The 12,962-nt window shown below is 41.6% G+C and overlaps 1 protein-coding gene across 2 annotated transcripts in view; it reads left to right on the forward strand.

The window, feature by feature from the left end:
• Positions 1 to 11,841, forward strand: part of pde4d (phosphodiesterase 4D, cAMP-specific) — a 147,510-nt gene extending 135,669 nt beyond the window's left edge. Inside the window, exons 7-16 of one of the 2 annotated variants that reach the window (XM_071536191.1) lie at positions 2,678 to 2,771; positions 3,082 to 3,257; positions 3,409 to 3,507; positions 3,946 to 4,110; positions 4,363 to 4,462; positions 6,234 to 6,388; positions 6,627 to 6,749; positions 7,196 to 7,378; positions 8,144 to 8,450; positions 8,604 to 11,841. In XM_071536191.1, coding sequence (XP_071392292.1) covers positions 2,678 to 2,771; positions 3,082 to 3,257; positions 3,409 to 3,507; positions 3,946 to 4,110; positions 4,363 to 4,462; positions 6,234 to 6,388; positions 6,627 to 6,749; positions 7,196 to 7,378; positions 8,144 to 8,450; positions 8,604 to 8,671 — 1,470 coding nt within the window. In that variant the 3' untranslated portion in view covers positions 8,672 to 11,841. Of the gene's footprint in view, positions 1 to 2,677; positions 2,772 to 3,081; positions 3,258 to 3,408; positions 3,508 to 3,945; positions 4,111 to 4,362; positions 4,463 to 6,233; positions 6,389 to 6,626; positions 6,750 to 7,195; positions 7,379 to 8,143 lie in introns of both variants that reach the window. The other variant, XM_071536190.1, reaches the window with a different exon arrangement.
• The last annotated feature ends 1,121 nt before the right edge of the window (positions 11,842 to 12,962 follow it).

Here is a 12,962-nt window from a genome sequence, read left to right on the forward strand (position 1 = left end):
ACACACAAACACACACACACACACAAAATCACTGCCCCCCCCCCACCCGGTGCACCGCAGGATTTGAAGGAAATAGCAAGAGAGGAATTTTCAGAGGAATTTCCACTGACTTAAGTCCTAGCCAATCACACAGCGGGTGACCTTAAGTCTGTTCCAGCCCAAGCCAATCAGAGGTGATGATGAGCTCACTCTTCTCCCTATCTGGGCCCTGATTTGCTGGTGTTGTGTGACACTGCGAGGGAAGCAGCCTGTGCTCTTCACATGGGAGCCTGTGTCACACACAGAAGCGGGCAGACAGCCAGGCAGCCAGCCTTGTTTGGGAGCAGTTGACAGAAAAAATCTTGCTGTCCCGGTGCTTTGGCATCAACCAAGCATCCGCACCATCATCAATTATTCACAACCTCAGCAGTGTGTCCCTGTATATGAGTGTATGTGTGTGTGTGTGTGTACGCATGCGTGTGAGTGTGTGCATGTGTCAGTGTGTATCTCGGTGTGTGCGGTCACGATATGCTCTCATCGGATCTTTGGGGAGCCACAGTCCAACCCCTCCTCTCTCAGAATCCGCTGTTCCTCTCTGCATCCTGGAGCATGACTTCCTTTCTCTGGATATTCACCAACATGACGCCTCATTTATGGACTCTATACTGCCGATTTGCATTGAAACAAGCTCTGAACGGATCCTCAGGTTGAGATCTTTTATTGGCTAGAGCTGCAGTCGGTGTTTTTGTTTCGCTAGCTCTCTAGTGCTCTCTCCCCCATCATCCGAACTGTATTTGGGTCTATAGACCTTGTTCCTTTCTATTTCTGGATCTATTTTGTTGATCTGTCAAAATGCCTGAAGCCAATTATCTCCTCTCTGTCTCCTGGGGATATATAAAGGTAAGATGTAGTCTGCGATTGATTTATTTCAATTAATCATTATGTTTTGTTTTGGTTTTTTTGGCGTCTGCTATAATATGATTTTGTGACAACTATCAGCACAGATAAAATACCCTAATGTCATCTCCAGAGAACAGAAACAGTTTCTAGCTGAGGTTTATCCCTGCGCGAACATGTATGACCACAAATAGAAAGCAGATACATGTATGTAGCTCAACAGCATGCCTACCACGGAACAATGCTTGTCATGGGCGTGACATTTCTGGATCCATTATCCATTTTAACGGAGAGAGGTGATGCTGCTTGCACTGTAGATGCCTTTGAATGGTGTTGACATGGCTGGATGTACAGCACAAAAAAGCATACATAGATTCCCAAGAGGGATTCAATTTAAAATCAAAGACATTTTACTGTATTAATATACTTGCAAATTGCTATGACTATTTTGTGATTTTTGTTTTTTAATTTTCACACCACAGAAGCTAAAATAGAGAGAGATTAAACTAGTAAACCTCTAAGAGCTCCATGTAGATCTTTTTAGGTCAGCAGTCCTCCAGGTAGTTATGTTGCTCTATTTTTTCTAATGTGGGTAGGACTGTGTCTACGTTACACACACGTCTGATATAAAACAAGCAAATATCTTTCAATACCACTGCAATGCATTTGTTTTATTTATATTCTTTTATATAAATATAGCTCTACCTGGCATGTATTTGTAATTTTCTAGCTCACTGGCTCTTAATACCTGACAAAAACACGTTACAGATGGTTCTTTGCATCCGAGGTCTCCATTTTAAAAAAGGCACACAAGGCCCAAGGGATGTGATTCAATAGGATTTCAATACACAGTTGCGCAGTAAGCACTCTGCAGTGTTGCAATGGTCTATTTTAAGTGATCAATATTGATTTATGTAATCAATCAATCTACATACATTATGCATTTGGACTGAAGCCAGAATGATTCAGACAATGTAGTGGCTTTGTTTAAGAGGTTTTGTTGTCCAATCAGTTTTGTAATTCTCTTGTTTCGCAATCACACTGGTAAATCTCTGACTTCAAGCAGTCTCCTCCACGTCAATCAGTTTGGTCTTCAAATCAAAGGGCCGGAGCTAAATTTGGGTCTGCCACTCCAATTAGGTTCAGGGGAGGAAGAGTGAGAACGAGGGAGAGAGGGAGAAGGAGAGAGAAGCAGGCGGTGAGGGAGAGGGAAAAAAATCAAAAGTGAGAGAAAGAAATTGGGAAAATGGGTTACTGATGACGTCCCTCGCAGTAGACATCTGACCTGTGTGTTTGTGCGAATGTGTGTTTCACGAGGAGTGGTGAAATTCCTGGATATAATTTCTGTGGTGTGTTTTGGGAGTTTCAGCAGTCTCATATAAAAGGCCTCAGCCAGCAGGAGGGCCTTTGCGAACAAAAAACTGAATTCCTCACTGACAGCATGAAAATGTTGTATTTTTAGTAAAAGAGAAGGCTTTGTACTAGTAGCTACATACTGTATGTATCCCAGTCTTTTGCCTCAAACATATTTATAGAACATTTATACCCATGATATACCTGTGCTGTTCCTAGTGATAATTTGGTTTATGAATTGCATTTGCACTTTCTCTCCTCTATTGGTGTGATCTATTATAAAAGGTATACGGCACCTCTTAATACCACAGGATTGTATGTAAACAATCCCAAAATGGGACAATCCTCATACCCCCCTCATCCATGAATAATAATAATAATATTAAAGAATGTAACTGTCCTTTGTTATACAACTAATCCCTCATCTGTGTGTGTGTGTCTGTTTCAGTTCAAGAGGATGTTGAACAGGGAGCTGACTCACCTATCGGAGATGAGCCGCTCTGGGAACCAGGTGTCTGAGTTCATCTCCAGCACCTTCCTGGGTGAGTGAGGACAGAGGAAGATAGACTCACTGGCTTGGAATAAAAAAAATCCTGCCTGAACAGAGAGAATTAAGTGGTGCCAAGATTGAGACTGAATCTGTAGTGTCCTGATTGTACATTTCTGCACCCATACAGTATGCATTCTTATTCTACAGTTTTATTCCTATAGGAGATTAAACTGTTACTATACACAAGCTTGCTTTTTCCTGGTTGAACAATTGCAGCATAAATCCCCTGTCAGAGGTTAATAGCAACAGAAGACTTCAACCTCATATTCTCCTTCAATGTTTGTGTCACTGCGATTCTCCAGACAAGCAGCATGAAGTGGAGATGCCGTCCCCTCAGACCCAGAAGGAGAAGGAGAAGAAGAACAAGCCCATGTCTCAGATCAGCGGGGTGAAGAAGCTGCAGCACTCCTCCAGCCTCACAAACTCCAACATCCCTCGCTTCGGAGTCAAGACCGAGACCGAGGATGAACTCGCTAAGGTGTGTGTGTGTGTGTGTATGGGGGGTGGGGGGGCTCATGAGGAAAGAGAGAGGGTGAGCAAGGAAGGAACAAAGGAGGGAATAGAGGAAAATTAAAAGAAATACATGGAAAAATATGTTTTTCTCTGAATGTCTCTATTTCCTTTATCAGGAGCTGGAGGATGTGAATAAATGGGGCCTTAACGTTTTCAAAATCACAGAGTTCTCTGGGAACCGGCCACTGACAGTCATGATGTACACAATATTCCAGGTAATTACCATCAGTAACCCCAAAAATTATTCATCAGCCACATCAGTCATTATTTTTCTTTTTTTTGATACTATTCTATACTGTGATACAATTTCTCAAGCTCTCCATCCAAATTATATTATTTGAACTTTGTAATGACATTCTTGTTTACATTCTAGCAAGTCAGTACCATTGCTAGAAATGTTAGTGGCTCAGAAATAAACATAATTCTGCACAGTCATAATTTGTTGTCATTGAACTTTAATTTATTACATTGTATTGTGGTTGTATTGAATCGTAAAACCCATATCAAACATTGAATCGTATCGTGAGATAAGCATATCGTCCCATCCCTAGATTCTGATAATGCTGATTTAATCTTTCGTTATAGAGGTATTGCTTGTCTTATCCTGAGCTTTGATTTGATTGTGAACCCCCTCTTTATTTTCTGGCCCACAGGAGAGAGACTTGTTAAAAACGTTCAAAATTCCACTCGACACCTTTATAACATACCTGATGACCTTAGAAGACCATTATCATGGCGATGTGGCCTACCATAACAACATCCATGCTGCTGACGTCACCCAGTCCACTCACGTGCTGCTATCCACCCCCGCCCTCGAGGTGAGACTTACATTCATGTACACACACACAAGCCCACGCATGCGCGCACACACACACACACACACACACACACACACACACACACACACATATACACAAACACATAGCCCATGCTTCCACAATCAGCTTCAATCAAACTCTAGCTCAAAGTCCAATCAATGGCTCTTAGTTGCCAGGATATTTTAGTCCTACCATTTGATTCTCTCATCACTGCTCTCCCTCCGCCCCTCTGTGCCTGTTTCTTTATTCCAGGCTGTGTTCACAGACCTTGAGATCCTAGCTGCCATCTTTGCCAGTGCAATTCACGACGTGGACCATCCTGGAGTCTCCAACCAGTTTCTCATCAACACCAGTGAGTCTAAATACAGCGCAGAGTTAGCGGCTACGTCAGTGGCTCAGCAGCATCACACACACACACACACACACACACACACACATACACTCTCACAGTCTGATACTGACGTGGGAATGCACACACACTCAAGCCTCTGCTGCACAAACGCACACAGACTAGCATTTTGCAGACACATATCCTTGCGAGGATAATAGGCTAAACGAGGATACTTGCACATGCACATAGATGGAAAAAATGTTCACATGCAGAGCACACACACACACACACAGACACACTATCTCCATGCACATGTGCACATCTTCACCAGCATGTGTTTTTTAGTCACGTGTGGTGGTTTTGATGTGTGATTCCAAGGCAGGGGAGTTCAAAGAGGAGATCAATCGTGCCCTTTCCCTGTAACACGACATCATTCGCTACTCAGGCTGAGGTGTCCCCCGGGAAAAAACCCACCCACCCATACATAGGGCTGGGCGATAAGTCAATATTATCATTTATCGTCTTTCAGTGGAATCATATTGTGATGATATGGTGATTTTGGGATATTGTGACAAAATTCTGCTGTCTAAATTGATGATAACAAGCAAATTGTATTGATAAACTCTGACAAAATGAGGTGTGAAACATTTTAAGGACATCACAACATTACCATTCGGTTCAATGGGACGAACATTAATTTGATTATTTAGCGTGAATTGCTATGTGAGGCATATCGTGATATACAGTATATAGATATTGAAAAAAATCCTTAGGAATATCATGATTTCAACCATATCACCCAGTCTTACCCATATGACACCCCAGTGTTTCCTTCACTGTAGAATAGGTGGAGTGGGCCACACTGCCTAGAGGAGCTGCCTACCATACAAGAACTTTGTATTGAGTTCATTGGAGATGTTTGGTGTAAATGCTGTTGTTGGGGCAGCAGGGTGGGCTAGTGTTTAGAGAAATCACCCTTCAACCAGTGTCCAGGGGTTCAAGACCCTGCGTTGATAAGCATCTGTACAGAGTTTTCCTATGGGGATCAAAAAAGTTTTATTATCATTATTAGCATTATTATTAAGAAGCCTGTCTGCCACACAAGAAAATTATTCTGTGGGAAACACTAATACAATATGTGGATACACACTCACTTAAGGCTGGATGTGCAACAGGTATAACACCCAATCTGGATGTCATTACAAATCTGCCTGTTACATAAGAGTATTAGTAATATCAGAATAGCAAAGAAACTTTGAACAGTCTCACACGCATACACACAAAATGTGTTGTGCCTCCCTTAAGCCCAAATGGGGAATCCCTGCAGTAAAGGCAGTATGAGTCATCCTAGTTAGGAGCCACCAGACTGATCTTCTGTCAGCCACAGAGCAGGATCCCCTTTCTCCTCGCTGCTCTGCTCTGCTCCACTGTGGGCAAGACTAATGCATCTTAATGGAAAATCTAAATACAGCCAGAGGACCTTCAATTGACCCAGCGTGGGGAAACCTCTCAATAGAAAACATGCTGCCGCTTATTTTCCCCCTGCTCAGCGAGCAAGGGATGGATTGTGATACATGTGTTACACTCGCACATAAGATTTGGACTGTTAGGCCTGTTAGCAGTGGAAACTGGGTCTTTAATTAGCATCTCATTCCATTGTAAAGATGTAACTTATTGCATGTGCGCTGCCTTGGAAAAGACTACATTTGACTGTCATACCATGCTGTACTTTTGAGAGCCTGAAAAGCCTGATTTACACAAACTATAATGACAAAGTGTGTCTTCCATCCAGATTCTGAGCTGGCGCTGATGTACAATGACTCGTCGGTGTTGGAGAACCACCATCTGGCAGTGGGTTTCAAGCTCCTACAGGAGGAGAACTGTGACATCTTCCAAAACTTGACCAAAAAACAACGACAATCACTGCGAAAGATGGTCATTGACATTGTAAGTTATTAGCCTTATTTACCTTTATTCTGGCAACTTAAATAGCTCAAAGGTTATGCTAATAACAGCTGTTTGAGCAAGAACTAGCTTGTTCAATGAGGCAAGTAGCAGAGAAAAGAATGGAGCAGAATGCATTATAATCCTATACATAACAATAAAAGTTACAGCCATATTTTCATTTGTTTGGTCTTCATTGCCTCCTGATTATTGACGGTTTGTCCTGTGCTGCTGTCCCAAGGTGCTAGCAACAGACATGTCCAAGCACATGAACCTACTGGCTGATCTGAAAACCATGGTGGAAACCAAGAAGGTGACAAGCTCCGGCGTCCTGCTGCTGGACAACTATTCAGACAGAATACAGGTCAGACTCAAGCTGCATACCACTACAAATTTGCCACATTTGTGAAAAGATCCATATCGCTGTTGTCATGTGAAACCCTCGTAACTTCTTTTAGTGATTTTCACGCATTAATGTTAATTAATTACATGGTCATGAGAACACTATACATCCATGGGCCTATGAAGTCTTTTCAAAACTGAAACTAAAAAATGCATGGTGGTCAAGCTAAGATCAAGACTGTTTTTCTTAGTTTCTGAAAAGTTGACATTTTGGAAATGCAAGGTTTTCATCTGACAATGATGATATGCTTCTGGAACATTTTTTGTTAATTCAATCTTCCCACTAGAAGGAACTTCAGACTTCAAGAACAGAAGAACAAAACTGGATGTTGACAAGCCTGTCTACAATAGCTGGACATGTAGTACCGTGTTTTAGACCTTGTGGTGTGTTTTATCTGATGTGTGCAGGTTCTCCAGAACATGGTGCACTGTGCGGACCTGAGCAACCCCACCAAGCCTCTGCAGCTGTACCGGCAGTGGACGGACCGCATCATGGAGGAGTTCTTCAGCCAGGGGGACCGGGAGAGGGAGAGGGGCATGGAGATCAGCCCCATGTGTGACAAACACAACGCCTCGGTAGAAAAGAGCCAGGTAACACACCAACACACTCGCATGCACACACAAGTAGACACATGGAATTACTAACAATCTTCTCTTTCTATGTATGTATGTATGTATTCGATATTTGGCTAGGCCTGTAAGGGTCTAATGTTGTAATATGGGGGACAAAAGAGTAGAAAGTGAAGTTTTGGGACATGAGACACTTGGGACTTGCACAGGGGGGAAGGGAGCTCCAAATCAGTTATTTATATACACTGTATATATATGTACATATATTTATGTATTCAAGTGTTTCTCGTTTTTTTGTGCCTTCACTGGTACTTGGTTTGGTCACACCTGATTGAATGTTTTTCATGATCTTAAAGCCATTTTGATCTAAAGGCTTGTGCTTAAATGCTTGAAATCTGTTTCTTAGACAAATATAAATAGTGAAGTTGATACCTATGTATGAATTTCTTTCCAAAGCCTTTGCCTTTCCATCAAGGCAAAGGGCGGCTACTTTAAATAATCTAAAATTTGATTTGTTCAACACTTTTTTGGTCACTGCATAATTTCACTTGTGTTATTTCACAGTTTTGATGTCTTAACTGTTGTTCTAAAATGTGAAAAATAGTAAAAATAAGGAAAAATGTGGTGCGTCCGTACTTTTGACAGGTAGTGTATATGTATTTGTGTATATGTTGTATATATTTAGATTTTTTTTCCTTTTGTCTGGACACAAAAAAAAGGAAAATAACAATAATAAGATTTAAACACACTAACGATCTTCCCTCTTTTCTCCCACCCTTCCTGTAGGTGGGTTTCATAGACTACATCGTCCACCCTCTGTGGGAGACGTGGGCCGACCTGGTGCACCCGGACGCCCAGGACATCCTGGACACGCTGGAGGACAACAGGGAGTGGTACCAAAGCACCATCCCCCAAAGCCCCTCTCCCGCCCTGGACGAGGCGGAGGACAGCAGCCGGCCCCCCGGAGGGGACAAGTTCCAGTTCGAGCTCACTCTGGAGGAGGACGGCGAGTCGGACACGGAGAAGGACAGCGGCAGCCAGCCGGAGGAGGAGGATGAAGAGGAGGAGGAGGAGGAAGAGGAGGAGAATAGCTGTAGTGACTCTAAAACGCTCTGCACACAGGACTCTGAGTCGACAGAGATCCCTTTGGACGAACAGGTGGGCGAGGAGGAGGAGGAGGAGGAGGAGGCAGCGGAAGAGGGGGAGACGCCCTGCTCGCAACCCTGCGTCGTGGAGGAAGAGGTAGCGGAGGAGGAGGAGGAGGAGGAGGAGGAGGAGGAAGAGGAGGAGAAAGAGAAATCTCCCGATACATAGCAGTGTACGGACAGCACCTGATTAACTGTTCTTCTTAGTAATGACAGATGATTATTTATAGAATATTTTTTTGGGTTTTGTGGAGTCTGTCTGTGTTTTTTATACATCTATGTTTATGGTTCCAAAGCGTGCGCTGCTCTCCACCTTGGCCATTCCTACCCTCTCATCTAAATCGGTCAGCTTCGTTCAGACACGCCCACCGGTACTTCTACAAGTTTTTTTGCACTCAGGAAAACTCCTTTCCATTCCCGTTTGTACTGAAGTGGTGTGTGTGTTTATTTCACTTTTACACCTCCTCTTTTGCAAGCTTACGTTAGGACTTGGATGAGCAGTTCAGATTCTACTCGATGCTGTTTATACTATATATATATATGATACTTTTCCTTCCCTCCTGCTTCGTCTCAACCTTGCCTGAAGTTTAGCAGTGTTTTTCTGTGTTTTATCAAGTGCCCATTCTACAGAAGTGGTTATCGTCGTGTTCAAGGAGAATCGGTATCCCGGTTATGTCATTTCCTCCCCACAGCGAATTAGGAGACGTGTTAACGCCGTCGTTTCCCAGTGAAAACCTGAGGGGAAACGCGACACACAGAGATGGAAGCTGCAGCACACCGGGGAGCAATGCATGGTGGGACTTTTTGAGACACATTTCTGATGTGGAAGTCTTCCTTGAAAACCTGACTGAAACAAGGCTCAAATCTTAACAGCCATGATGCTGTCCTAGACCTCTTTTAATTTTTGTATTGTACTGTATGTAAGATGGAGATATTTTCTAGATTTTACTTTTGCTATCCTAGGCTTTGTTTTGTTAGCGAAGAGATGAGAGAAGCAACTTACGACAACCTTTTGGGAATCATGAAACCATTGGAGAGAAATGTGTCACCGATTTTCAGTGTTTCAGTATCTTCACAGCTGGATTGCATTAGGAGCGTATTGAGGTGTTTGCACTTGCTCCAATAGCATTTATACTACTATTCCCATGCCAATATACTCACATTTAGTTAGTCCTATGAATTGAATTAATTCATAATAACTATTATTTCAGTGGGGGTTTTCACTGGAGAGAAAGCTGAAACCTGGCGTTTTCTGCTTTACTTTCAGTGAAATCGTTTCTTACTGATGCGGATGAAGCCTTTAAGTTCTATTATCGTTGCCTGCAGTTCTTTTGAACACATCCTGAGACAATGCAATGCTTTGTAGTTGATTTTTTTAAAAAGCACCTTTTGTTAGAGATTTTGGGTAGTGCTCCGAGTGTACAGAGATAGTAATGGTGTTAAAAAATCACTGGGGAGTTTTTATACCAATGTTATGAAAGCTTTTGTTGTTATTTTGGTATTTCTAGCAGGTGCCCTTTTTGTGTGACATACACATAACAACTGCATACCTTCTCTTGATGATGTTGATCATATCCATATCTCCTGCTTGTCATACAGTCAAGCCACAGTTTCAGTTGTGCTATATGAATTTATGTTGTTACTGTTTTTTTTTCATCAAAACCATGTTTGTTTTTGCCATCCTAACACTAAACCCAATTGCTGTCTTTGTTTTTGACAAGACAATCAGCTCCGTTGCGTAGTCGTCTGAGAAAGACTATCCTATACGTAGATACTCTAATGCACTGATATATTCATATATTACCACTTTAATATTTTTACTTTTAACTCGCCAAAACACTCATGCATATTTAGGATTGAACAATGCTGTCTTACACCTCAGCCAAGAGTCTCTTCCCTTTTCCACGTTTCTATCATTTTTCCTCGTTGTTACAACTGATGCTATTATTTATTGGTATATTTTTCTATTCGTTGTGTCTTTTTTGCGATATAAAAGGTGGTACAGTAAATATTTCACTGTAGCATAGACCGCAGTACAGGCTTGCCGGTTACAATACCCAAATATGCTTTTTTCCTCTCTATGTACATATAATATAGAAAATCAACAAATGTAAAAAAAACTTGAAATACTGAACATGGCTTTTTTAAGAGTGCTTGTTTTAACGATGTGTCATTTCAAAACTTTTATTTAATCTTTTGATTTTTATTTAATCTTTGATTTTGTGCCAAGATTTTGTTTCTTATTTTTCATCCTCACCCAATGCCCTTACCTGTAATACAATTTTCTGGTTTTATCGCTGTTTACAAACATATATTTATTGTGCTGTATATACTATATAATTATTATTGTTATTATTATTATCATAATGCCGTTTGTTGTAAATGATTGATTCTTATCATCCCTTTTGGTGATGGTGTGGCTGTATTATGTACCTCTTGTTGAGAGAATGTTTATTACACATGCTTCTTCAGTGTAAAATGATCCATCGATATGTTGCTTATCTGAGAACTAGCTCAGTGAAGAGAGGGGGAAAGCCAAATTGTTTTTTAAAAAGAAGCTGTTCCTTGGCCCATGGGCTGTGCCTTAAATTCAACGCATGTCATATAATTTAGTCTTTTATTTTTCCCTTTATTTTCTAGTTCTCCTCTTTTGCTGCATTAGGGAATCTGTTGGCTTGGGTTGTCCTGATCTGCTGTTGGCATGGGGGAGGAGAGGAACTCCTAGGAATTTGAAAATGTTGCCTTTTTTTTTTTTTTTTTAAACTTTCACAGCCAAACACAAGTTTCTTTTGTGAGTTATCAAAAATGTGGCTCTTGGTATAAAACATATTGTCAATGCAGAAGTGAAGTTTGTAGAGATTCAGGTCAACCGCAAGTCAAAGATTTACTACTTGAGTGCTGTGTGGCCTATAGCTGGATGTCTGACAGTTATATTCGCTGTAGTCCTGGGTCTGAACAGCTCGCACCTCCCTGACGTCCTACCACTACACTCAGATATGAAACAACCCGTCCGGTGTAAACGATGTGGCAGTAGCTCTGCTGTGTCTAGGCGGAGCTACTGTGGCGTCGTCCGCGCCCGTCTCGATTGTATCAGCTCTACACACACTGAAGGGGCGTCACAGGATGCGTTAAGTTGCTTTCTCGACCGCGGCCTATGAAGCACCGAGGCTTAGAGACACATCTGCATGTTCAGCCACTGCTGCATTAATTATGGCTGGAACACTGACGGTGTGTCGCGTATCTATGCTTGGCCCACACTTCCACTCATATTACTTGCAATATCCAAAACCACTGACATCTTTCTGCCTGGACAGGAGAGGGTTAGTATTTATATAGTGAGGGGGGAAATAGGGGTGGGGGTCGGGGGGTTTGGGGGGTGGGGTGTGGGGTGTGTGCATCATTGTCCCATGATGGGGGACTCTTATTTTGACACACATACTGTAGATTCTAAACAGCCCTGGACCAATGGAAACAGTGGGTTCTTTTCTCATTATGTGTTCTATTTTTTTATGGTATGAAAGGAATACACAAACTGTAACTTAAAAAAAAAAAAAAGGTCTTCAGGACAATTATTTTTTGGGTTATGTCTTTAGAATGCCAACTTGTCTGGAAGTTTCACAGGACAATTAAAAGGTTATTTTAATGGATTCCTTGTTAATTGCAGTCTATTGGATAGCACTGTAGATCATACAACTTTATGTAAAAAACAAATAAAACGAATGAAAAAAATGTTTTTATATGCAATGGATTAAATAAAAGCATGGGTTGATTCTGCCTACTCACTGGGTTCTTCTCTTTTATTATTTCACAGAATAATATACAGTACTAAAAAAAAAAAAAAAAAGACTACAGATTGAGGGAAGTTGGACAAAATCTGGTCTGATTCCAGTTTCTTTATTAAGCATTTTATAATAAAAAATACCTCATAGACTGGTTTGTAGAGGGTATCTGCTGCATGGGGATTTTAGCTGTTCTGCTCTATCAAAAGCGTTCATTTATCCAAGGCTGCATCAGTGATTTGATATGCATACAGCTTCCAAAAATTCATACTCATTCATAAAACATCATGAATTAATCACACAGAAAGTGAAAAAAGGGTTAGGGTTGAGGAGTCATGCAGGTTTTTGTTCCTCCCTGCTGGTTAATGCACACACCTGTTTCTACCTGGCACCAGGTGCTGCTCATTAACTATCAGGGAGAAACAAAACTCTGCAGGACACCGGTCCTCCAGGACCAGAATTGACTGCCTAGGAGTTTGTAATCCATGAAAATGCAACTGAAATCAGATTGCACACTTTTTAACAATGTATGCAGAGCCAGTTAATGTTGCTTTATTTTGTAACCAATTACATAATCCTCCCCCAAACCTGACCCCATACCTCAACCAGGGTTGTTATCCTGCGTATCCCCCAATACACACGTTGGACACATGTTCACTTATTGAACTTACGTAAGTCCTT

Source organism: Centroberyx affinis, unplaced genomic scaffold, assembly GCF_046629955.1.
Source record: "Centroberyx affinis isolate AG114_WGS23_722 - 3 ecotype Tasmania unplaced genomic scaffold, CSIRO-AGI_Caff_v1 ptg002840l_1, whole genome shotgun sequence".
Lineage (NCBI taxonomy): Eukaryota > Metazoa > Chordata > Actinopteri > Beryciformes > Berycidae > Centroberyx > Centroberyx affinis.